This window comes from Suricata suricatta, chromosome 7, assembly GCF_006229205.1.
Source record: "Suricata suricatta isolate VVHF042 chromosome 7, meerkat_22Aug2017_6uvM2_HiC, whole genome shotgun sequence".
NCBI lineage: Eukaryota > Metazoa > Chordata > Mammalia > Carnivora > Herpestidae > Suricata > Suricata suricatta.
The window spans coordinates 93885583-93913341 of record NC_043706.1 but is presented as its reverse complement, the minus strand read 5'-3'; the positions used below and the strand labels follow the sequence as shown (position 1 = coordinate 93913341).

Here is a 27759-nt window from a genome sequence, read left to right as displayed (position 1 = left end):
AAGAGAGAGAGAGAGAGAGAGGGAGGGAGTCCCATGCAGACCACATGCTCAGAGCTGAGTCTGACGTGGGGCCCCATCCCAGCGCCGTGGGATCATGACCGAGCAGAACTGAGCCACCCAGGCACCTCGAATATACTTTAAAACAAACACACAAACAAAAAGATAAAATTCACATGCCATACAATTCACCTTTTCCAGGTGTACAATTTAATGGGATTTAGTGATAATTTTTCTTTTTTCGTGTATATATTTTTTAAAATTTTTCTTTATATTGTTTATTTATTTTTGAGACAAAGAGAGACAGAGCACGAGTGGGGGAGGGGCAGAGAGAGAGGGAGACACAGAATCAGAAGCAGGCTCCAGACTTTGAGCTGTCAGCACAGAGCCCGACGTGGGGCTCGAACCCACGAACTGTGAGGTCATGACCTGAGCTGAAGTTGGACGCTTAACTGACTGAGCCACCCAGGCGCCCCTCTATATCTTTTTAAATCTGTATTACCTTTGAGGCAGTTCTGCACAGAAGACGAATTTTCCTTCTTGCAGCTGAGAAGGCGCATTAAAGTGAGCCAGTGGTGCCACTAAACCCGTCGGGGCACCGGAGCCACAGAACTGTCCCTGCGGCTGGGAGCAGCCTTACCTAGAGTGGCGAGGAGCAGGCCCACGGCGCGCGGGTTGGCGGCCAGCGCCGGGCCGACGCCAGGGTGGATGGCTAAGTTGGCCAGCACTCGGGTCAGCTTGATGAGCACGTCCTCTGCCTGGGCCCGCGGCCTCTGCACCTTGGGCTGCTGGGCGCCTCCCGCCTGCTCCTCGGCGCCCAGGTCCAGTTTGTAGAATGTATGGAATAATGACAGCAAGGTTGGGATGCTACCTTTCTCTTTGGAAAACTGTTCACGAGCCTGGTTGTTTTTCGCTGTCAGGTTGCCAAGAATAAAGACAATACGGACGACTAAATCCTGCAATAAAGGGAAGACAGTTACAAGTGCATAGGGGCTGGGACAAGTTGTTGGAAAGAGTACAGTATTTAATTTATTCACGACTTAATTAATAGCAAAATGGAATACATCTGCCTTCTACTAACTTGTCTAGTATTTGAGTCCCAAGATTGGTGCAAATTGACAGAGGAGATTAAAAGCATTTGGCAACAATGAAAGAACACAAACTGATTGATGCTATTAGCAAGGGCTATTAACTTCAGATCCTTCATCTGAAATTCTGGCTGGTCTTTTTCTTTTTTTTTTTTTATCCCCTAGAGAACAATTAGTTGAGTGGGATAGGATTGCTGATAACGCGTGATGTAAATCTAAGTATTGACGCTGACAGATTTCTTGAGCTTGCAAATCTTTTCCTAAAAGTTCACCTCCTGCAGAAGCATTGCGTTTCTAAAAATCGGGTATTCTGCACAATCAGATTGTGTTACAGCAGGCTTTCCTGACTTGGGCCCCACAGACATCTGGGGCGGGATAAGTTTTGCTGTTGGGGGGCTGTGTTTAGCAGCAGTATTCCTGGCCCCTACTACTAGGTGCCAGTAGCACCTCCCCAGATGCCACAACCAAAACGGCTTAAATGTCCCCTGGGGGCAAAATCAGTCCCAGTTGAGAAGATGTGTTATATATATCAACCACTTGAAAGCAGTTCTTGTGATAAAGCAAACTGGGGGTCAAGCACAATCTAGCATTACCCTCCCCGCAAGGTGGGATGTGTGTAGAGTTCCTCAGGCACTCCTTGCTGCCCAAGGACGAAGGAAAGGGCAGAAAACAAATGGTTAAACTGATAGAGTCTCCATCAATTCACAAGGATCTTAGTAATTGCAAGACAAAGGCAATCTTATCAACAGCGAATCTCCAGAAACCTATAGACTCAGTTTCCTGGAGCCCCAACATCACTGTCTGCTCCATAGTGGTGAGAGGGACAAGAGCAAGAAGGAAATGGCAGATAAAATTAAATTTCCTTTTAAGCTGCAGCCTTTTGACACATACTTGAGGTAGGCAGCTCTCCAGGAACTCCCTACTGTCTTAAATGTTAATGCCTTAGCTTGACAACAGCTAGGCCTCCAGTAATCTGTGAGTCTTTAGAATATGAAAATCTCTTTGCAAAGTTCCCTTCGGACTTTACCTCCTCCAGCCGCACAGTATATAAGGAGCCACTCCACAACCCCAGGACACCTCTTTCTGCCCACAGGTCCTGTCCCCATGCTGTAATAAAATCACCCTTCTGCAGCAAAGGGAATTGGCCAGGAATTCCTTTTTTGGCCAATGACCCACCATCACCCTAGAACCTCATTGCTTGTCTTTCTTGATCAGGGTAGTGGTTATGGGGAGACACCTTTGTCACTGTTTGCTAAATTGTACATGTGTGTTTCATGTACTTCTGTATATAAACTGTATTTCACAATAAACAAATGTTTCTTAAAATCCCAATCTGAGAACAATTTACAACGAAACAGAATGCAGAAATAGTTATGTTCTTAATTCGACAACAACAGACAAATGAGTACTCTTGGCGGCACCCGCACCCACGGTGAGGGAACTCCTGTGGGAGGAAGAGATTTCGCAGAGATGCTCACTGAGGGCTACAACTGACCTGGGTGCTGATTCTCATTGTGCCAGGCAGTCTGACAGGCAAGAAAGTGGGGTTTGTACAGTTGCCTGGTCACACAGCTGGTGAGGGGTGAGTCAGGACTGGAACCCAGGGTCCCCCTAGTCCGGAGTCTTTCTGCAGACAAGCTCACCCAGATGAGTAAATGACATGGCCTCTCATTTAAGGATCTCCTTTGCCTTACCATATGTGGAGCAGTCAAGGGGTTCTCTCCTTTTAAAATCCAGGGGCGCCTGGCGGCTCAGTCAGTTAAGAGTCTGACAGCTTAGGTCATGATCTCGCACTTTGTGAGTTCAAGCCCTGCGTCAGGCTCTGTGCTGACGCTGACGGCTCAGAGCCTGGAGCCTACTTCAGATTCTGTGTCTCCCTCTCTCTCTGTCCCTCCCCTGCTTACACTCGGTTTCTCTCTCTCTCAAAAATAAACATAAAAATAAATTAATAAATAAAATCAAATATGTCACCAGGAAGAATTCCCTGTAAACCTGACTTTGTTGATCAGATCTGTAGTAGTTAGCCGACAAAGGGCAGAGGTCTGGACCTGTGTTAATCAGGGAGCCAGGTCTAGGGAGGGTTCTGGGGGTGGCAGATGGGCAGCACAGGGACTCTGTGTGGCAGAGAGCGGAGGGTCACAGGCAAAGGACAAAACGGGATTTGCCTGAGGCTCCTCTGCCAATACTAACTTGTTCCTGCTTGTTCTTGAAAGAAAAGTTTTCCCTGGCACTGGCTGAGAAGAAGCGAGGCCACTGCTTGTGCAGCTGGGAACCATTTGTCAGCTTTAAGAAAGTTGGAGGCTAAAGCGCCAACAAGGACTGGAACAGGTCCAGGAGAGAGTTCGCACTGGGACAAACCTCAGCTCAGCATGCGGCCAATGGCAGCCAGTCCGCCCATTCGGGAGAACCTGCCCCAGCGCCGGGGAGCCTGAAGCCCTTAGGGAGCTCTGGATGCTGGGGGCCTGGGAGAATACACTCAGAATGGTGTCAACTCTAAAGAGCTTCTAATCTATTGAGAAGGCAAGCCTAACAAGTGTGGGGGAAGAGCAATGACTAAAAGGGTCAAGCAGGAAGCTAGACATGGAACAGGATTGTAATCTCCAGCTTGAGAGCCAGGCAGTCTGGTTCGTACATGTGACTTTGCTTAGCCTCTGTGCCTCCATTAACTCATTTGTAAAATAGGGGAACTACTGTATCGTATTGAATTATAGTGTAGTGTAGTGTAGTGTGTTGAGGGTAAACAAGACAAAGCAGGTAAAGCACAAATCATGAGGAATGATTCGGGCACTGCTCTGAACCACTTCCATGTACGACCGATAACATGTTAGCGGCGTTAAACTGTGTAGGATGGACCCAACGGTCTCTAAGGAGTTTAGATGAGAGGATGACCAGGTAACAGTGGGGGCAGTTGGCAAAATTACCCCGCCGATGAATTTGAGTCTAACCTTGAAAAATGGGTGAGATGCAGATACATGAGGAAAGGACAGGGTAGGTTGGCCAGGCGAAAAGAAACTGGAACCTGGGGCAGTCCCCTTCCTGGGTAGTGGGGTCACCTTGTCTGTCTCTGATCACCAGGCAGTTCCCTAAAAAAGCTGAAGTCTGTGGCTCTCAAATCTTAAATAAGCACCTACAATTTCATTATGACGCTCGTCATTTCTCGTCAATGCAGTGGTTACTTCACATAATTCCCGACGACAGAGGCTCCTCCCTGGGGTCTGGAGGGAAAGCATTCCTCCACCCCAGACACACCCAACAGAGAAGCAGAACGCTTTCCAAACAGGACAGAGGGTATTTCTGAGAACTGGGCTCCTCGACGGATATTCCGTTTTATATGTTTTCTATGCTGAGGCATATGAGCTTTTTGCGTAAACTCTGATGTTTGTATATCATTTCTGATTAAAGACACCCCACACGACTTCTACCTCTGAAAAAGCCTAATAGTCAAACCATAATAGTAGTAGCAGTGGCAGCAATGAACACATAGAGTTTATGATGTGCCAGGTCCTGTTCCAAGCATTTAGATACAAATTAATTCATTAAAAGTGGTAATTTGTAGCCCTTAAATCTGAACAAAGCAGGTCCCAATCTCCACACTCCGGGGAGTCCCTGCCCTCACACACTTTGCAGTAGTCCTGTTGGCCTTGCTGGCCCTCGCCCATTTCCTCAGGAGCGTGTGAAGCAAGACAGGAAAGACGTTGCATGTGATTGTGAATGACTTCTTCAAAAACTAAAAAAAGGGGTTGCATTCTCTTTGCTCATTCATTTCAGGACTAATCAACTTACCCTGTAAAATGTCGCAGCTGCCTTCTGAAGAATGCTAGACTATTCTCCCTTCTCCCTCTTCCTAGGTCTCTTCACTTCCGTCTCCCTATGTTTGTTTTTCTCCTTAGTAGGACTCAGCAGGTGTCTCTGGCCCCGTTCTATCTCTACCCGTCACTGCTGATCTGCCAGGAGTATTCAGACCAGATCCCAGGCTGGAGGCGAAGGCAGCTTTCCTTAGAAATCGTCATTTTTCCAAACTCAAGTGACCTCCCTCCAAGGTCACCTGCAGTCTAATCTGGGAAGACCAAGGGCTACTTTTCTTAGAAAAACTCCCTCAGCCCCTTCGACTTCTACGATTCCTTTATTGTAATACCTGTGTGGATCCTCCCATGGCATATGCCTCACGTGGGAAGAAGAAACTCCAGGCTTTAGGGCAGGAAGAGTTAACACTGCCACAGTACCTCTCTCCCTGCCTTCAGATGGAAAAAGGAGGGGGTGGTTCCTGGCATCAGCAGGGCCAACTGAGGGATGGCACTCGGGATCAACAAATGGGGGTGGCAGATTGCACTGCTCGCAGCACCGAGCTTCCAGCAACTGCTATGCTCACTGTTTCTGTCCTCTTTCTCTGGGTTGGCTCCGGTATCTTTTCTTCCCCCTTCCCCCTCCCCCCTACCTTTCTCAAATCTGTTCTCTGCAAATCTAGGGAATGTGGAATAGGCCGAAATAGAAGCAGTCTCCCGGGAGGCTGGCAGAAGTGGTGCTTCCTTACTCCCGTACCAGTGCCCGTCTTGGCTCGTCTGGAGGCCCGAGACGCGGGCTGAGCGAGAGGGCTCTGCAAGGCCCCGTGGCTCAGCGTGGGCGGCCCGCGCTGTGCGGAGGACTGCCTTGGATGGTGTCACAGAGAGGTTATTCACTGTTCCACAGTGAAAGGTGAAGGACTGTTGTCAATCCTTCGCAAGTCTCCAAAACGTCACTTAACTAAACATTCTATCAAGATTTGAAAAAAATTAGACAAAGGCCAACATTACCAATTTGGAGAAACCATTGACTGAATCCATAGCAGAAAATCACTTATTTTGTAATTAACAAAATTTTTTTAATGTTTGTTTATTTTTGAGAGACAGAGCATGAGCGGAGAAGGAAGACAGGGAGACACACATCTGAAGCAGGCTCCAGGCTCTTTGCTGTCAGCACAAAGCACCATGTGGGGCTCGAACTCACGAACTGTGAGATCATGACCTGAGCTGAAGTCAGACATTTAACCAACTGAGCCACTCAGGCACCCCCATAGCAGAAAATTATTTCATCAGTATACAATTCTCCTGTGAGGTACAGATTCTGTTATTCTCAGACAATATCTGACAGCCACCTATAAATCAACCCTGACCTTTTAGAGCGTTTTTTATCAAATGTAATACAATGTTGCCTATATATGCTACAGCTTTGTAGTTTTGAAATAGCAAAATGAAGATGAATCAGGAGAGATACTTTTTTTCTTAAAGAAGATAGTCTAGTATAACTAGTTCATATCAACTTTCCAATTTTGCATAAAAATGGAGTCTGCCTAGCAAAAGTTACATGGCCAATCGGAGCTCAAACAGGTACACCTATTGCAAGAAGTCTGACCTCCACTGTGCCTTCCAGTTATAGCCTGTGGTATATTCTCTTTGCTTTTGAATATATTGTGCCCTTAGGAGCCAGCATGTTACTCGGTCTCAGTGGGCCCTGCACTGCTGTAAATAAAATTGCTTTAACTGGAACAAAGCCAGGAGCCTGCCACGGCTAAGCGGCCGGCAAGCTCCCTTAGCAGCATTTGTTGATGTGACTGTCCACGTGAGAGAGACTGGCCTCAAGTCAGCAAAGGAGAGTCTCCTTCTACCCAGGGATGTGGAGGATCAGGCTTCATGGGGCTCGCTGACCCTGAAGTCCAACCCTGGTGACAAGAGGCAGGACCTTGGACCATCTGGGCTCACAGGTGGATTCCCAAACTCCTCATTCACCATAACCTTCACCTGCCCGATCCCCCAGACCTGGCCCTACGGGCATCTTTGATTCCCCGCTCCCCTCATCAACCGGTCACTGAGTTCCCTTTGCTCTGCCATCATACAATCTCCCTCCAACCCCTCCTTCCCACACTGGTTCTGGTTAATCTGGCTGTAGCCTTCGGTCACAGACCCTTGGTGGGATCCTCCCTCTGTGATCAATGTTAATACCACTTTTTTTTAATTAAAAAAAATTTAAGGTTTATTTTTGAGATAGAGAGAGGGAGATGGGGGTAGGGGCAGAAAATGAGCAGGGGAGGGACAGTGAGAGGGGGAGAGAGAGAATCCCAAGCAGTATCCGTGCTGTCAGCAGAGGCCCACGCAGGGCTCAAACTCACAAACCTTGAGCCGAAATCAAGAATCAGACACATAACTGACTGGGCCACCCAGGTGCCCCTGTCGATACCACTTCTTGAAGCACAGCTCTTACATCACCCCCTTGCTCAAAAACATCCACTGCCTGTTAAATGTCAAAGCCAGCACCCAATGCACCATCCGGCCCTGTGTGACCAGTTCTGCACTACCTGACATTATTACTCCCCACCCACAGCCAGCCAAAGTGAACACACTCCTCCTGGTCCCTCACACGCTTCCTACCAGGCCTGAAAATAACTGGTGTGCATAATATTGACCAGAGTGAAGGAACTATATCAAACTATCACAGAAAGAATAAACTATGTTCAGCAGATTCCACTTACTTAGAAGTACTTCTGCTAAGTAAAAGAAAACATTTTAGAAAGATTTTCAAGATGCCCCATTTAAAATTGGGTTAGAAACTTCTCATGCAATCTGGATCTGAGAGCGGAATCACAGATTTACAATTTTGCAACATTTACCCAGCTTCCCACCTTCAAACAAAACTTCAACATGAATTAAACGTACAGGTGAGCTGAAAAACAGATATATTTTACCAATCTGGAAGGCAGACTGCACCACGATTAAAAAAAAAAAAAAACCCTAATTAACCCTACACTGAAAGTGGGTCAGCAGTGTGCCTAAGTGCCAAATCATACAAAATGGGAGGATCTGGGATGCTGGCAACTCAAAAACCCAGAATCTAAGTAGAAGAGCACGTAAAAACCTGCAGGGATTTTACTTGATGCCTCCATTCATCTATCCATTCCATCAGCAGCCATTTCCTGAGCACCAACTATATGCTTCTGGATGTGGGTATCACTCAAAAGCACCAGGCGAGGCTAGAATTTCACTGTGCTCTGTTCTGTTTTTCAAGCCCGCAGACACAAATCAGGGGGTTGGGATTCGTGCTGAGCTGCGGAAGAGCCAGTTCCACAAGGGCAAAGCAGCAGGAGCTGGAAAGAATGAACAAGCGAAGGGCTTATTGTGCTGCCTGCCCAGTCAGGGGTGCAGACCAAGGCCAAGGCTGAAAAAAGGAGCAAGCTCAGCCAAATGCTAGCAGGACCCACTGGGAATGTGCCTGCAGAGGGGCTGGGAAGAGAGCCACAGGGCACGCTCCTGCCAGGCAAGAGGCAGAGGGTGAGCTGGGAGCCAAGTTGCCATATAAAGGCTCCAGGGGAAGGGGTGGAGGCACCTCCCTAACCAATCCTCGCCGGGCCCCAAACAAGATGGAGTGGAGAGAGAGGTCACGTTATCTCTGGACTGTTGCAGGGCGCTGGCTGCATTACAGAGGGACAGGGAGAAAAATGGCAGATGTCTGTGCTCTCAGCCCATACCCTTCAGACATTCCAGGTTACTGTCAACGCCACGATGCCTAAGCATTCCAAATCAGACAGCGCGCACTATGCGTGCGTGGCTGAACATGATCGCTTACCCTAACAGTTGTCTAAATGGAATGAGAGAGGCGTGACTATAAAAGGAGTACAAGCAAGGACATGTCGGGTGATTCCCAGAAAGTGTTTTTGAAGGCTCTGCTGAGGGTCCTGCCTCTGGATGTTCCGTTTAAAAATAAAACAAAACAAACAAAACAACGACAACAACAAGAAACTGGCCATATCTCAAATGGAGAAGGTCAGGTAGGCAGTTGCTCAATGGGCACAAGTGATAGGAATGTAGATAAGGGTTATTCCTTTTGGACCGTGACCTCTGTAAAATATTGCCCATCTTAGAATCTCATTTGAGGCATTTTGCCGGATCTCCTGCCCAGTAGATAGATATTTACAGACGAAATGGGGAAAATCCCTTCACGTTCTTCCGAAAAACAACCCGGAGCATATTTTGTGGAGATGCTAAATGTAGCAATGTGACGTCAGAGGCACCTCCTAGGGCTGGCCCTGATCTGCAAGGCTGATATCGACCCTGCTCATCCCTGCGTTACAAGGCCCATCTGTTTGCACATTTGGTTTGTACCAAATGTAGTTTACACCATAGAGCATACAATATGTGCACATTTCTTAAATGAGATTTGTCATTTAATTGAATTTTGGTTACCATTTTTAATCGATGCTTTACCTAATGCTGACGTTTAGCTTTCAAACTACATCAAGCTGACTGAAATGCTGTGCTTGGGTCTCCGTTTTTGTGGTGCGTATAGGAACTAGAGTGATTCGTTGTACCAGGGATCTTGGACCAATTAACCTCCTAGACAGGAGCCAAAGAAGTTTCCCCTGTTCTCCCTGAGGAAGTCCTTTGTAAGAGCTGGGAGGGGTGGATTCCTTTTCTCTGAGACTGCTGATAAACCAGAAACCCTGGCTGGTACAGCAGCCGTCAGACACAGACAGGCCCACGTCACAGAAGGGCTGTGTGCAAAGAAGGGTGGAAAAAACTGGACCATCATTTGATTGTATATGCACTAATCTTCCTCAAATTTATTTGTTGCAAACTTAGAAGATCTCAATGTGGTATATACTGTCCTTCCTCAAAGGACATCATCAGTAGGAATATTTGATGATTATTTTAACAATAAAATTTGGGAGTTATTTCACCAACTACAGATCAATAGCTCATGGTTTGTCTAGCTAACTGAGGTTAATGAGCCCTCCCTTTTGCAGGCCATTCTGAGGGTCCTGCAGGAGAAACACGGAACTCACTTGAATGAATCTAATTGGTTCACTCCAACCAGTGCCTGAAGCCTCATCAATGTGATTGGCTGTGTTATCAAAGCATTATCAATGTTATCACCAGGTTTGGTCCCAGGACTAGTTTTTTCTTTGACTTGTTTTTTCCAGGACTTCTTGTTTTGACACATGTCTGGCAGAAAAAATTCATGGAAGAGTCTAATAAACCATCTCATTTTCTCTAGCTAAGAAAGCTTCCAGCTATTGGTGCAGAAAAGCAAAAGACATGAGGCGCCTGGGTCACTGGGTCAGTTGATCCTCCGACTGCAGCTCAGGTCATGATCTCAAGGTTCGTGAGTTAGAGCCCAGCACCAGGCTCACTGCTGTCAGCTCAGGGCCTGCTTCCCATCCGGTCCACTGTCCTCAATCTCTCTCTCTGCCTCTCCCTCAGTTACCTTCACTCTCTCAAAAATAAATAAAAACATTTAAGAAAACAAAGTGAAAGACTTGGCTGTCAGCACTTACTGGGGAAACCTACACATTTGTCTTGCTAATTTGGCTCCTAGCTTTGTAAGGGAAAGTCACTTTCAGCCCTAGGCCTGCAGAGAAAGAATGACCCTGTGTGGTTGTTTTGATTTACGTTAAAATCTCTTGAAGTTTTGTAGAAACTCTCTGCCGTCAATATTGGAGAAATTGTTTTAAGGAACAACCTTACTAATTTGTACCATAGGTTCCCAAACCTGCTATTCACTTCAATCATTGGAAGAACCTCTAAAAGTAGGTCCTGGGGCTCCATTCCAGACCTGAATTAGAATCTCCCAAGGTGTGGCCTGAGGGCCTCTATTTTTAAGCTCCCCCTGCTGATTCTGATAAGCCAAGTTTAGGAGTTACTGACTTAAATCAAGAAAGAATTAGAAATCTCCCCACCTTAATACCTACTATCTGATCTGTTTTTATAAGATCACTTTAAAAAATAAAAATCCACTTTCCTTGTAAAAAAATTCTAACAACACAGAAGTATAAAAAAAAAGTGGAAATGCCCCCCGCAGCAACACTTCATTATCATTGACCTAATAGATATAAATACATTTTTTTTTAAACCCATTCTTTTTTGTTTTTTTAATTTTGAGAGAGACAGAGACAGCATGAGTGGGGGGAAGGGCAGAGAGCCAGAATCCCAAGCAGGCTTTCCACTGTCAGCACAGAGCCTGATGTGGGGCTCGAACCCATGAACTGTGAGAGCGTGACCTGCACTGAAACCAAGAGTCAGGATTAACTGAGTGAGCCACCCAGGTGCCCCTAAAAAAGACCCAGCCTTATATGCAGGAGTCAGACTTTACCTTGATAAGATATGAATATGAATGTAGATATGAATGTTAAAAAACACTGTTGGGTGTTTTTGTTTGTGGCATTTTCTCATACAATTTTTCTTTTTTTTTTTTTTTTTCCTGCAGTGAGAAAAACAGCAGATAAGGAAGGAAACCTTCTCCCAGTAGCCATCAGCCCTGGAGCTACCTGGGTCAAAACAAAATTTCCGGCTTGGTGGACCTTGGGAGTGGCAGACACACTTCCCAAGAAGCGCCTCAGCAGCTTGATAAGATCACTTAAAGAAGGGCGCCTGAGTGGCTCAGCTGGTGGAGCAGCTGACTCTTGATTTGAGCTCAGGTGCTGATCTCCTGGTTTGTGGGTTTGAGCCCTGAGGCAGGCTGTGTGCAGACAACACAGAGCCTGCTTGGGAGTCTCTCCTCTTCTCTTTCTGCCCCTCCCCAACTCACACTCTCTGTCTCTCTTAAAATAAATAAACTCTTTTTTTCAAAAAGGTGTGTGTAAGGGTTTTTCTTTTCCTTGTCCTTTTTTTTTTTTTTTTGAGATTTTTGTTTCTATGTTCTTTGAAGATATGATTTGCCAGTAACATGATTTGATTTGAAAATGAATCTCAGGGAAATGAAATCTCTGCTGATTCCCAGCATAGCCCTCAGACTTTTAAGACAAAGCTAACACTGAACTCTCAGAATAAAGATAAGGTAAATAGAGTCTTCCTGCTTGTTTAATCACTTGGTGATAGTATTAAGAGACTACAAGTCTCCCAACGCATATGTCTACAGCCCAACTTAGTCTCAGATTTTTATAAACCAAAATAATTATAGAATGTAATAATTCTATTCTAAAAGTTGCGAGGGGACTGGTGGATTTTTCAAAGATTCGTTCAAAGCCTCAACGTCCAAATTAATCTCAGGTATAGCAAAGTTTTTACCACAGCAGATGAATGCACTCACATCAGAACATGCATGGTGTGGGATTCCTGGATTTACTTTTATTTCTAAAAAAGAGGAAAGACAAATTCACCCGGCCACATGGGAACATGAACCCAAGACGCTATGCTGGTCTGAAGGAATTTCAAATCCATCATTTCTGTGTTACTCTTGTGTATGACCGCACACCAACGTGAAAAATGTCGGAATACAATTATTATTTTTTCTTCCTCCAAACTAGGAAGAAGAAAGTAAATATTTAAGGAAGGGGTACTAGAAAATAATTTTATAATGCTTTATAGGTTCCTAAGTACATATTTCAAATACTCAAAATTCATTCTTTCAGCACTGTATCACGAGTCTACGACACCAAGCATCATCACGGGTTTATCGAAACAGGGCCCGTGTCCTTCAGGACTCCCAGCAGCAGGTGAGGCAGCTGCACAAAAAATAACCATTTGGAGAATCACAAAAGAAATATTTACAAAGACTTATGGAGCTTTTGGTTAATGATTTTAGGAAGTAGTTGGGACACATAGCTACTTCCTTGTATCCTGAACGATATCCTTGCTCTTCTAAAATAGTTTAGTCTTGAGGAAAAGGTAAATTATGTATCTATTTTTCTTACTAGAAAAAATTAGAGATGGTCCAAAACTGCAACATTTCATTCTTTAGGATAAGTAAAATACAGTATAGAGTCAAAGTAGAATTTTTGAGAAGTTAACATGACTCTCATAATAGATATAAAATTAACCTTAAAAAAATCACTTCTCTCATTAATAAGGGAGCCAATACAATCATTAAGTTGGCTCTAAGAACAATCAAAGAACTGGGTATTTACAAGCATTAAAAAGAATGTTAGACTAGTAGGTTAGATACACACCTGGCTAATAGCCTACAACGTCATAAAACCATAACTTTAGAGATTATCTTGTCTACCAGAGAGAAATCTACAAATTAATGTGTAACTTTATAGCTCCTGAGTTCTAATCAAATAGTAAATAGTAAGTTTAAACACAGATATATTTTCCTCAACAATTAAGCCTATTAAACAATTCTGCAGCACGACTTTGTCAGGACATGCAGCCTCCCTGTGTAATATCCTAAGTTTTGCGTATTTTTTATTTTTTAATTGATTAATTTATTTTGTGTGGAGTGGGGAGAGAATCCAAGTGGGTGAGGAGCAGAGAGAGAGGGAGAGAGAGAATCCCAAGCAGGTCCTACACTGTCAGCACAGAACCCAACTTGGGACTCGACCCCACAAATTGTGAGATCATTAACCTGAGCTGAAATCAAGAGTTGTATGCTTAACTGACTGAGCCACCCAGGTGACCCTGGATAATTTTTCTTAATCATAGTGAAGTGGTGAAGCTTAGGGACACTCTGCTTGAGTCTTTGGCTCTGGGTATACTAGCTACATTAAAATCTCTAAAATGATACATTGATAAGGGAGGAATTGAGTATCCTGAAAGGCTTCACAGAGGAGGAGATATGAGAGCTACATCTTTTATATTAACTGACCCTTCAAGATGAGAAGTGACAAGAGATATTTTATCCAAGAGTCCCCTCAGGCCTGCTCACTAACAGCCTATTTGTATTCAACTTTATTTAAGACATTTTTAGGTGATACTTTTAACAAGTTTTATTATGCAGTTCTCCTGCTAATTGCAAGCAAATAATTGCAAAAGGAAAGTAAAGACCCCTAAGGGCAGAGTTAACAATCAATAGAAAGGGAAGAGAGAGAAATCTACAAAAAGAAGACAAAGACATTTAAGAATCTTATCAGGGACAACAGGGTGGCTCCGTTGGTTGTGTGTCCAATTTGGGCTCAGGTCATGATCTCTCAGTCCCTGAGTTTGAGCTCCACGTTGGGCTCTGTGCTGACAGTGTGGAGCCTGGAGTCTGCTTTGGGTTCTGTGTCTCCCCCTCTCTCTGCCCCTCCCTCTGCTCCTCCCCAACTCACGTTCTGTCTTTCTCTCTCAAAAATACATAAATAAATAAATAAATAAATAAATAAATAAATAAAATCTCATCAACAGACTCATGCTCCCAGTATGGGAGAAATAGCCTCTAGAGCAATAATTAATGTTTATAATGTTGACCTTTGACATCAAGAAGAGGTTAAATTATTTTTAGTGTCTTATAAGAAAGCAAGGGGATATGTAATATATTTGAATACGATCTTCACTGCAATAACTAAAATAATAAATGATGCACTTCCTTGATGGTTCTGGACACAACATGAACTGTACATAGTTTGCAAAGTGCTCCTCATTCTTCTTCGAACCAAAATAATTTTAACAGGAACACCAAATTATCATATACATCAATAGAGAAAAATATGGCTTTGAAACACCAATTTTGCTTTATGAGAACTATTGGTCCAAAGTGAAAAGTAGTTCATTAAGAGATGCAGTACAATTTTATGCGGATTAAACTTTAAGATACGTAGTCCCTTGTACCAGCAAAAGCATACCCTTAGCTATGTTGATGTCTCAAGTGCCTCATTTTGGCAAGATACCAGGAGTTTTGTCTATTTGTTAAATATGGCCATCATCCAAGCTATAATCAGAAAAACAAATGGTTATTTACTAGTAATGCTACAAAACAGTAGGACTGTTTGTCAGTATGGAGCTGATGCGTATTCCTCTTTTTTAAAAATTACAGGTTATGACATAACTTGAAATCAAATTGTTAAACAGAAGTGCTTTCTTTAACCCACTTGAAAATTCTAGTGCAAGCAAAGATGTCTTCTCTGGTTATAGTTCTCTAAATCATCCAAAATCAAAACACCAAAGCAAAAAAGATAATGATGGCAAAATAAAATTACAATGAAAACCCATAAAATAACATTTCCAAATAAAATCCATAACTAAACTTTTTAAGTATAAGATCTAAAAGAATTATTTTAATGTAAATTACCTTTTCTGCCATTTTATTACTTAAAAAGAAAACCAGGAATAGGAGTGTCTAAGGTTTTCACTGGATTAATTCACTATTCTAAGATTACAGTTCTGATAATATATTGTGCCAAGGTCTGGATTAATAAATGCTTAATGGACATTTAAATTAAGAGGAGGCTGAGAACACTTTCAGGTAGCTTAATCAAATCCATTCTTCTCCTGACATAGCAAATTCTTATACCTTGATATCTTTCAAAGTATGTAATTTAGAGAAAGTACAAAATATGTAGGTGAAAGAAAGCATTTGTTACCCAGATACTCAGAATCAGAAACTCAAGTACGTATTTGTAAATCAGTGTTTAAAAGCCAAATAAAAACTTAACACTTTAAGCAAGGTAGTAATAGTATAATATGAGCATAGAAACTTCTCTGTCATCTGTATAACCAAAAAGAGACTAGTAACATTTTAATAATAACTAATAATAGCATAAAATCTGACAAACTTAGTCGTTCTCAGCAGAAGTACTTGGCCGGGTAAAAATAAATTCAGTGCTATTTGTGGCCAACAGGGGTTATATTTTGAGGTGGTTTTGAGGTGGCCAATGTAAACAAACACAAAGCTTTATATTAAAATGTTAGTATACACATAAATTATTTGGTTTTAAACTGATGAAACAGGGTGTGATTCTGAAATTTTACCATATTTGAAATTAATATATATTGTGTTCATGTATAAAATGTCTCACTAAACAGTTGATGTTGCTGTAATCACTTATAAAGCTGAATAAAAATAAACTGCACTTAATGAATATTCAAAGACTCATGATATAATTTAATGTCTGTACTATTATGATTATATTAAGGTGGAGTCATTTGTGACTTCCTCCTTTTTTTAAACAGCGCTATATACTTTTATCCAATTCATTAAAACCAAATTATTTTCTTTCTGAAACTTTTTAATATTTATTTATTTAAAAAATCTTCTTATAGTTTATTTATTTTTGACACAGAGAGACAGAGCATGAGTGCAAGAGGGGCAGAGAGAGAGGGAGACACAGAATCTGAAGCAGGCTTCAGACTCTGAGCTGTCAGCACAGAACCTGATGTGGGGCTCAAACTCACAAACCACAAGATCATGACCTGAGCCGAAGTCGGACGCTTAACCAACTGAGCCACCCAGGCGCCCCTATTTATTTATTTTGAGAGACAGAGTGAGAGAGAGTGAGCAGGGGAAGGGCAGAGAGAGAGGAGAGAGAAAATTCCACGCTTAGCACAGAGCCTGAGCAGGGCTCAATCTCATGAACTGTGAGATCATGACCTGTGCTGAACTCAAGAATCAGATGCTCAACCAACTAAGCCACCCAGGTGCCCCTGTTTCCTTTCTAACATTTACCTTATTTTAGAAGAATTCATCTTCTAAATGCTACAGTGTCAAAGAACTAGAGAATTTCCAGGCTAGAAGAATCCTTGGAGTATACCCATGCAGGGGATCCCAAACTGGGCTTTGCAGCAGAAGTGCCCGTGGTTCTCAGTCAAGTGCAGATGGCCAGGGCCCTTCCCACCCACCCGGCTCAGCAAGCCTGGGACAGGGCCTAGAATTAACCCCCACCCACCCCAGGAGGACTCTCGTGAGAGTGTCTATGGATCACACTGTGCTCCCATCCTCCTCCCTAAACCAGGGACCTACCACATCAGTGTCCTGTTGTAGCCATTTCTCCCTCAAACTACTCCCTCCCCCACTCCCATAGGTAACTCTGGCTGCCTGTTCCACACCAAATGGAAGCTTCTGATAGAAACGTGTACATTCAAAACACAAGGTCATTTAACACCGGCTTACATAAATACACCAACGCAAAGACAAACTGAAGAATTAAATGCATGGAGAACTGACCTGTTTCTTCTGGTATTTGTTTATCACTTTCAAAAACAAGGCGTAACATCTGGAATAGTTGGCCAGGGCTACACAGCAGTCATGGTAAGAAGTGAGTTTGCTACAGAAATGCCAAATGGGAAAATAAAAATAAACTCTGAGTTTTTTTCAGAAAGCTCAAATACATACAGGGTTACTTTAAATGCAGACCTTCAAAGCACTGCCAAGTGCATGGAATGGAGGCTAGAAATACTTACCAGTCCAGAGAGGCCACAAGGAGGCTTGCTGTCTGCTCTAGACTTTGGGGGCATGGAGTCGGGGTAGAGGGTGCAGGAGTAAAGGTCCTTTGAAACAGTACCACATGTATATGGTGTGAATTTACACTATCTGTGTGGTTCAGAACACACAATCTGAGATTTTTACACAAAAGCTGTTTGGATAACAACCAGTGACTCCCCCGGGACCCTGTCAGAAACAAATTTTAAACTACTTGAACATACTAGGGTTTGTAGAGGTATACTAATAACAGGCAAAATAAGCCTTAAAGCTAAATAGCTTCAAAATTTTGAAAGCATGCAAACAAGTGAGTACCCACAAGGCAGTGCCAACAAACCTCTATGGAATTGGGAGATGTTCCTAAGTCTCGTTAAGTGAGAGATTAATAGGCAAAACATCATCAATATCTTAAAAACTTGACCGTTAACAGTAAATTTTCAGAGAACTGGTGTCTTCTCGATCACGTTCTCTGGTCAAAGAACAATTAAGTTAGGAAAGCAATGTAAAAATATGTATTTTAGAAAACGTACCTTTAAGAACTTAAAAACAAAATTTGTGAGTCAAGGAAACATAAAAATTAAAAATAAACCCACTTAGGCCTGAATAACTAAAAATACTACAAATCAAAATGTGTGGGATACAGGTAAAACAGTATTTAAAGCAAAATTTGTTAAAGACTTAAAGACTTTATAAAAAAGGAATTGAATTTCTAACTAAAACAGAAGAAAATTATAATATATCCAAAGATAGTAGAAGAAAAGGATTAATACAGCTAAGAACAGAAGGAATATAACAGAAAACATACATACAACAGAGTGGATCAATAAATCTGTTAGTAGTTTCCAAAAACCGATAAAATTGGCAAATCTTTGATAAGACTGATGAAGAAAAAAGGAGAAACATAAACAATCAAAATAAGGAATGAAAATCAGTATCAGCAACACAGATGTAGTGAAACATAGTGGTTAAATGTATGGATTCTGGAGCTAGACAGCCTGGTTTGAATTGCAACTGTTTGACACCTAGAAAACTACTGAACCTCTCTATGACTCAGTTTCCTTACATGTAAAATGAAGACAATGATACCACCTACCTTTTGAAGTTATTACAATGAATAAATGAATTAGTACTTGGAAAGTGCTTAAAACATTGCCGGGCATGTAGCAGTCACTATGTAAATATTTGTTAATTAGTAAAATAATAAAAGAGAACATGAGTAGAGATGCAATAGAGGTGAAAAGAATAATAAGAGAACATTTGGAATGACTTTATATTGTTTGAAAACTCAGATTAAATGGGCAGTTTCCCATAAAAATAGAACTTGAAACTAACCCAAGAGGAAATATGGCTAGAGATGTAGCCACTACAGAAAATGAATCTGTGGTCAGTGCTGCTCACACACTGACGTGTGCTCACACACTCTGACACAGACACCAGGATAAAATAACTTCTCAAGCAAGTTCTACAAACTTTTCAAGAAACAGATAAGTTTGATTTTCAGAAATTCTTCTATAAAAGAGAAAAAGTGGGAACTCTTCCCAACTCATTTTATGAGGCTGGTATAAACTCGCCACTAAAACCAGATGACAGGTTTCATCTAACTCATAGATGAAAACTCCTAAACAAGGTATTAGTTGATTTAACCTCGCAGCGCATAGCAGCTTAACACGAGACAAACCATTAATTTGTAATCTACTACATTAATGAATTAGAAAAGGAAATCTACACAATCAAAATATATATAAGCATTCAAGACCATTAGTGTGAGAAAATTCTTCCTTAACCTTCTGAAAGGTATCTTCAAAAGCCTGAAATAAATATTATTTTTAACTGGTAAAACCACAAAAATGTTTCCTTTAAAGTCAGGAGAAAGGCAGCAGGTCTAACACTCTTACAGGTTTGTACAGGACATCCTGGGTGATACAATTAGAAAGAGATGGGGACAGCAGGGAAGACTTGTAATAATGGGGAAAAAACCCCAAACTATCCTTATTTGCAGACAAACTGCATAGAAAATCCAAGAGAATCTATAAACTAATGCTTAGATATACATTTCATCAAGATTCCTGGATTGAAATTAATAAGCAAATATTAAATACTATTTATGTACACCAGCAACAGCCTATTAGAAAATATTCCATACGCATATTTTATAGCGAGCATGTGCTATTACATTAGTTTCAGGTCTCCAACATAGTGATTCGACAATTCCATACATTATAACATGTTCACCATGAAACGTGTAGTCACCACCTGTCACCGTATAAAGTTATTACAATATTACTGACTATATGTCCTATGCTGTACTTTCCTTCCCCACGGCTTATTTATTTTATAAGTAGAAGTTTATACCTCTTAATCCCCTTAAAAATATGTTTAGAGATTGCACTCATAATTGCAGCAAAGGCCATGAAGGAATAAATCTAACAAAAGATGTGCAAAATCTTTTTGGAGAAGATTATAAAATTTTATGGAAAGATATAAAAGAAGACATCGTATGTTTATCGATGGAAGACTCAGTATCATAAAGGTGTCAATTCTCCCCTCCCAATTGTTCTACATACTCAATGCTCAGTTTTTCTATGAAAAATCCTAAAGTTCCTATCCCAGACCTTAGCTGATTCTCCAATTCATGAGAAAGAGGGAAGAATTGGCATCTTAAAGGAGAAAAGAGGCAAAGAATTCATCTTATCTTATAGCAAAACTTAAATCTATAACAGTACAAACAGTGTGGTACTGACCTATGGATTAGAGTGCCTAGAAACAGACCTACAAGTATAAGGAAACTGGTGTTTAGCTAGGCATTTAGAATCAGTGAAAAAACAAAATGGCAGAGTCAATAAGAGGTCCTGGAACAACCAAATATCCATGTGGAAAAAAAACTAAATTGGATCCCTACATGCCACCATATATAAAACCAAAATTTATGATTTTATAGTGTTTCAAAATGCGAGTGATAAGTACCCAGACAGGAAAGTGCAGTGCAGAAAATCAAATCTGGACTCATCCTCATACTGTGGTCAATTACCAATTCAGTCTTGTGGAAAGTTTCTATTTTGCTTAACAATTACAATAAAGTTCAAGAAAGGCCCAGGCCTCTTGAGAAGGATAATTATGTTAAAACATTGGCTCCAAGAGCTGTAAGGGAGGAAATATAATAATTTAAAGACAGTTCTGAAATTAAACGTCTTGCTTTGAAGCAACCTGGATTCAGATGGTGCTTGCTCCGGAGTGAAGTGTGAACAGGACTCGTGAATGTGTGAACCAAGTTCAGTCAAACAACTGAAATAAACTAACTTTCTGTTACAAATCAGGTTAGATGAGACTTTTTAAGCAATGGTCCCATTTTTGAGTTAAAACCCTTAAGTATTGTTTCCAAGTGGACTGGAAAGTTTACCATGTTTTGTGATCTAGTTCTTTATCTCTAATAAGCTAAGAGGAATTTATGTTTGTATAACTCCTAACTCACCAAAGAACTAAGGTGACTTCAAATGGATGAATCTAGAATCACCCTAGGAATACATATGAAATGGAGTCATTAGTTTAAATCATTTATTTTGAACTTGGCCCATTAGATTTACTTTTTCCTTTCGGAGAAGTAAGAATAAAACATAGGATTCTTTGCCAGCCATACGCACACAAATATTAAAGACACCCCCAGATTTAAGCCTTAGCATTTGTGTAAGGCTGTTTGTCTTCCTAGTCCACCTACCTGAATATTCTGGCAATATTGGTGCAGACATCCTTGTCAGCCATGTGCTGTCCCATCACCGTGCAGAGCTGGGGGAGGGCACCGATGCTTAGCAGCTTACTTCTTGCTGGTGGTGAATCAGCCAAGTTTCTCAGTGTAGCAGTCATCTGGGAAAAAAGCACATTTGTGCCATTTTGTTTTTAATTGGAAAATACAGCAATACTAATTGGTACAACACAATTCATCCTACAGTCTTTATTAAATCAGTGGCAAAACCAAGCTGCTTTTAGGCATCTCCTACCAGAGGACATGAGCCTAAAGGACAAGTAGTATGAAATGAAAAAAAAAAAAAAAGGAATAGATACAAAGAAAGCCTACTTTGGTTCAAAGGTAAAGAATGAGAAATTCATATTAATAAGCAATTCATATACCAAAACCCTAGGGTGAAATAGATTATCATCCGGGTTTGTTAGCTGTCCCTCATAAGACGTTCACTTCACACTGAGACATGCGACCTCAGTTCCAAAGATTAGAAACCTCTCATTCCAGGGGCATCTGGGTGGCTCAGTTGGTTAAATGTCTGATTTCCACACAGGTCATGATCCCACAGTGTGATTTTGAGCCAGGTATTGAGCTCCCCACTGCTCGTGAGGAATCTGTTTGGGATCCTCTTTCTGTCTGTCTCTCTCTCTGCCCCTCCCTCACTCACGTGCATACATACATATGCACACTCTTTCTCAATATAAATTAACTTTTTAAAAAATTAAAAAAAAAAGAAACTTCTCAATCCATAGTCTTAAGAGTAGCATCAAATAATGCTGTGACCAAAGGATATTTAAGACTGTTAGTTTCATTCTCTTCCAAGAGATAAGTATTGATATCTTGTATATTCAACTTATTTTGTAAAATATGTTTAGGAGAGCTATCTTTGTCGAAAAGTGAAGAAGAGAACAATTTAGTAAATCCAATTTAGTAAAGTTTGATAAAATTAATGCTGTTGTTTTCAAATACATATATATTTTTATTAAGTCTCTTTTTTAATTTAAATTTTAGTTAGTTAATATACAGTGCAATATTGGTTTTAGAAGGAGAATTCAGTGATTCATAACAAATGCCCTCAATGCCCATCATCCATCTAGCCCATCTCCCACCCACATCCTTCCATCAACACTCAGTTTGTTCTCTGTCATTAAGAGTCTCTTGTGGTTTCCCTTTCTTTTCTCTCCAACCCCCATATGTTTACCTGTTCTCATATGTTTACCTGTTTTGTTTCTTAAATTCCACATATGAGTGAAATCAGATGGCGTTTGTCTTTCTTATTGACTTATTTTGCTTAGCATAAGACATTCTAGTTCCATCCATGTCACTGCAAATGGCAAGATTTCATTCTTTTTGATGGCTGAGTAATAGTCCATTGTGTATATATATCACATCTTCTTTATTCATCAGTTGATGAACATTTCCGCTCTCTCCACAGTTTGGCATGGTTGAAAATGCTACTATAAACATTGAGGTGCATGTACCCTTTAGAATCTTTATTTTTGAATCCTTTGGGTAAATACCTAATAGTACAATTGTTAGATCATAGAGTAGCTCTATTTATAGTTTTTTGAGGAACTCCATATTGTTTTCCATAGTGGCTGCACCAGTTTGCATTCCCACCAACAGTGCAAGAGGGTCCCCTTTCTCCACATCCTTGCCAACACCTGTTATTTCTTGTGTTGTTATTTTTAGCCATTCTGACAGGTGTGAGGTGGTATCTCATCATGGTTCGGATTTGTATTTCCCTGATTATGAGTGATCTTGACCATCTCTTCATGTGTCTGTTAGCCATCTGTATGTCTTCTTTGGAAAAGTGTCTTTTCATGTCTTCTGCCCATTTCTTAACTGAGTTGTTTGTTTTTTGGGTGTTGAGTTTGATATTTTTTTTTTTTATAGATTTTGGACAAACCCATGATCAGATATGTTGTTTGCAAACATCTATTCTTGTTATGTAGGCTGCCTTTTAGTTTTATTGATTGTTTCCTTCACTGTGTAGAAGCTTTTTCTCATAATGAGGTTCCCAACAGTTCATGTTTGGGTTCACTTTCCCTTGACTTCAGTGATGTGTCTAGTAAGAAGCTGCTGTGACCGAGGTCAAGGAGGTTGCTGCCTATATTCTCCTCTAGGGTTTTGATGCAGTGTGATCTTTCTTCATGGAACAGTACAGACAGGCTCTTGGTTAAGAGTCAGCTCAGGATTTGGATGCCTGGTTAAATCCCAGCCCCACCACTCACTAGCTTTGGTTAGTTCGTGAACCTTCTGGGGAACATTTTTCTCATCACTAAAGTGGGGAGGCTGATAACTGCCCTTGAGTTATAAAGATTCAATGAGACGAGAAGTGTGAAGGGCATTGCCAATGCCTATCAACTAATGGGAGCTCAAATATTGTGGGTCCCATCCCCACATTTGTTGTGGAACTTCACACCCAAAGATCACTGGTCTTAGAGTCAAATGGCAGAGATTCAAGTTGCAAATCTCTTTCTAGTTATGTAACTGAGGCACCCACTCAGCTGTGAAAAGGGGTTCCAATCCCGCTCATTTCTTGGGGTGGTTATGTGGATAAAATGGAAATATGGGACAATGTTTTTGTGCATTGTAAAGCATTATGTAAATATAAGGCTTCATGATAGCCATAGTTAATAAACTTTAAAAACAATTAAGAAATGTATCTTTGATTAGTTTTCCTTTGTAACAACAGCGACAGAAAGATTTTGAAGTCAATTCAATTTTACAGCAATTCACTAAAGTTTTACCTGAAAGCTCCGGCATCCAAAACACTGGAGGGGAAGACAAACTACTTGAGCATTCCACTTTACCATGGACCTACAACACAGTCTCCTAAGCTAAGGAATGGTCTTGTGTGAAGGCTAATAAATCATTTTAGGCTTTCCAGGCCATCACCACCATAAAATGGAAAATTCTCATCATCAGATCCTGGCTCTATCTGTTCTCCTTCTCCAGAGACAACGCAGGCACTCAAGCACTGCTGGTTTATATCAACCCAAGGAATGACTCACAAGCTTTCCGACTTGGGAGTCTGAAGAGTTCAGATACCCATGTGAATCCTGACCTGCAGCCAGGCCGTCAGAGGCCAGGGAACATGCATTCTAAGCATTGTGCACGGAAACATGGCCTCTTCCCTTGTCCCTAGGGCTTCACAGATTGGGTACTTTGATCCATCCTCTTGCTCCCCACATCCAGTCTCTGGTAAGGGGTGCTTTCAGCAAAAAAAAAAAAAAAAAGTAGTTTTCTTAGGAGCTTTTATTTTCTGGTTTCAACCTCAGTTTCTTCCTTTCTCAACCATTTTTCTTACCTCACTAGAAAAAGTTAAAACAAAACAAAACAAAACAAAAAAAGAAAAAGTTAAAACAGCTCAAGGTTCTTCTACTCCCAAAATGCAGCTTGGATTAAATGGCCCAAATAGAGAGTGGAGGCACACACTTACATGTGACACAGCGTCTAATTTTAAGTCCCTCTCCATGTACTGTCTGTGTCACATTCTGGGGAGTGTGCAGAGCTGAGTGAGATGTGAGACATCAAGTATTGCCAGGTGTGTCAGTTGTGATGCTGGTAGAATAGCTTATGTGAGACATGTGCCACACACTTGAAAAATACATGCTCACACCTCAATCTGTGCCACTACCATCAACCCGGTTGTTCAAGTCCCAACCTCAGTGACATCCCAGAACCCTGTCTTTCTGCTTTCTGTCACCATAAGCCCTACTAGCTTTTTGTTCATTTCTCCTGGGATAATATTCCATTTTCGGACCATGGTCTATAAGGCCCAGTATGATCTGACTCTCACCAACCCCTCAGACTTCATCTCCTACCATTTACCCGCTACAAACTGTTTTAATGTTAGGTTATTTAGTATTATGTTTTATTGTCTGTCCAGTCCTCGATACTCAAAGCCTTAGTGAAGTCTATGCATGGTCTTTTCATCATTGTGCCCCTAGGCCCAAATCCAGTGCCTGGTACACACTGGGTCCTCAATAAATATTTGTGGATGGAATGAATGAATGGATGGATCTCTATAAAAGGAAAGATTGGGATAAATAGAAAGGTTAAGATATCAGAAAGTCATGAATTAATTATACAGTTTCTCTGAAGTAAATGGATTTTAAGGTGACTTTAAAGGAGCAGAGGAATAAAAAATAATGGATGAAAGAAAAATAGACTTCTTGGAGGGGGACCAGTTCCCTGTATGTTCTCTGTTCCATCTCATTCATTACAGCAGCTCCTTTCTAGACTCTGAACTCTTTCCCATTCACACTTCCCTGTTCACACACAGGGGTCCCCTGTTCCTCCTCTTCTTTCCATCACTGGGGTTGTTAATTCCATTTAAGCCTGTGTCACCTCCTTCTCACTCTCTACAGACCTCTGAACAGTCCCTTCCAGTCTCTCCTCTGCCTTGCTCATCTTTCCACATGGCTTCCAGTAGCCATAGGAAGCATCTCAAAATCTAACCTTCCCTGTTCAAAGGCCTCCTCTGACTTCTGTTGGCCTATCAGGCAAAATGCATATCTTAAAGGTGCTCATTCTCCACACTGTAGTTCATGCCTCCAATCTCACCTCCTGTCCCCCTCCTCTTTACAAACACTGCCCCACGCTCTCATCCTTTGACAACTCCCGAATGGCCCTCTCAACCCCCCTCCCACCTCTCCTCCAGCTGCCCATCCACTGCTCATTTTTCTGGACCAGCACAGCTTACTTTTCTGTGCAGACTTTTGTGCACCTGGCCACGTTCTCTTCTAGGCTAATAGACCATCCTGTTCATGCCTGTGCCACGCCCAGCACAGAAGCAAAGCCACGATTTCATGCACCCTCACTCACACTGTGAGCTCCTTTGTGTACAAATGGTTTCTTATTCCTCTTTCTACTATGAAGACAATAAATAAAAAGCCCATAAAAAGCTGGCAGGGTGAAGCACAGAAGAAGGGGGCGGGGAGGAGATGAGGAGGAGGACAAGGAGCTGAAGGGACAAGGGAGCAGGAAAGGAGGACTTTCCCCTTTAAGAAGCCTCTGGCAAGAAAGTGCAGGGGATTAACAGAGGCCCGGTGGTAAACCAGGGCTCAAAGCCCTGAGGGCTGCAGATCAGGAGGAGGTCACCAGGTGGAGTAAGCAATGCAGGCCCCCCATTTTGAGAGGCTGGCTGGGAGACACCAATCTCACTGCAGGGTGGGGGTGGGGCTGACCACCAAGCATAGACAAGGGTCTGTTTCTGGGAAAAATATATAAAGATCGGTGGGAGGAGAGTCTAGTTAAATACTGCGGTGACAGTAAAGGCGAATTTCTAGGCAACCCACTCAGCTCAGCCTTGCTCCAACTTTTAACAGAGATATATTTGCGGAAATCACTAATGAGTTTTCCATCCCCCCAGGAAAGCCCACCCACTGGGCCTGCCCCTGAAACAGGAGTTCACCAAAGTCCAAGCTTTATGCTTCTGGAAGTATATCCATCTTTTGACTTTCCATTCTAGTTCATATTGTTCCTAACCCTAGTTATGTACTTTTCTGTTTTATTTTAAACAATCTTTTAAGCCTTCTCAAATGCTTTGGGACACAAAAAGAAGTGCAAGTGACGTGATTATAGATGCCTGTTGAGCTTCCAAAGGAACAATTCCCAAATGTCATTTCACAAAGAAATAGCAAACCAAAGAACATGAATTTTGATTCTTTTTTTTTTTTTTCCTGTCTCCTAACAGTGCAACTGCATGGGGCAGCTAGGCAAGTAGTGGGAAGAAGAATAGGGAACTGATCGCCTACCAAGATGATTAATAAGAACTTAAATGTCCTTGCTTATTAGCACTGGTTGGATGATGTCTGAGGCATCGCCTACATTTTTGGTATATATCACGTCAGAAACATTCTAATGTGATTCTCGTTACTAATTTACTCCTGAAAAATGACAGAGCTACACTCATTTTTTCTGAGGCAGCCTCTTCTCTCCAGTTTCCCCAAATTCCTTGATCATAAGAGGTACTGGGCCCCACCCTCCATCAGAATCTCCAAGAAAATGCCATATGACTTTGGCAAAGCCATCCTATCTAGCACTGAACGTTCTTACTGTGTAGTCAACACTGGGAGATGTGTTTTAAAGCGAAAGATTACATGGAGAAGTCATGGAATGATTCATAAAGCCTTTTATAATTTATAAAATTATATAAAGCCATTTTAGTACAGTAAAATAAGAATTCAAAAGTACCTATTTTTTTCAAATTGATTATAGGTACTTAATTATCAATTTCAAATTATGTTCTCAACTATTAATTGAAAAATTTAAGCAAACACAAGAAATCTTTGTCTTAAAATAGGAGGCCCTCCTGATTTACATCACAGGATATAAGAATGACAGCACAGGGCCCCTGGGTGGTTCAGTGGGTTGAGCATCCGACCTCAGCTTGGGTCATGATTTCACAGTTAGTGAGTTCAAGGCCCAGATTGGGCTCTGGGCTTACAGCTCAGAGCCTGGAGTCTGCTGCGGATTCTGTGTCTCCCTCTCTCTCTGCTCACGGTCTGTCTCTCTTTCTCTCTTTCTCAAAAATGAATAAACATTAAAACAATAATTAAAAGAATGACAAAGGCCCAGCAGCTGGGGTCTCACTCCTGCAGCCTCTACAACAGGGTTGGGGGCGCGGGGGGGGGGGGGGGGGGGGGGGGGGGGGGGGGGGGGGGGGGGGGGGGGGGGGGGGGCTGGCAAGGCAGGGTGGTTGTGAAGTGCAGAGGGCTGTTTGATTGACTTGAGCCTCCACATACTGTGCATTTCCAGAGAGGATGGCTCCTTCCCTTTGCATCTCTTGGCCCTTGGAATCCTCAGCCCCCAGGGAACTCATCAGCCTCTGCCCTAGAAGGCATTCTGCCTCAC

At 41.9% G+C, this 27759-nt stretch overlaps 1 protein-coding gene across 1 annotated transcript in view; it reads right to left on the bottom strand.

Moving 5' to 3' along the window:
- ARMC2 (armadillo repeat containing 2) overlaps positions 1–27759 on the bottom strand; it is a 101118-nt gene that overhangs the window by 16295 nt on the left and 57064 nt on the right. The window contains exons 10-12 of the mRNA XM_029943293.1: positions 20875–21020; positions 16908–17007; positions 638–953 (exon numbers count right to left, since the gene is read on the bottom strand). Coding sequence (XP_029799153.1) covers positions 638–953; positions 16908–17007; positions 20875–21020 — 562 coding nt within the window. The remainder of the gene's footprint in view (positions 1–637; positions 954–16907; positions 17008–20874; positions 21021–27759) is intronic.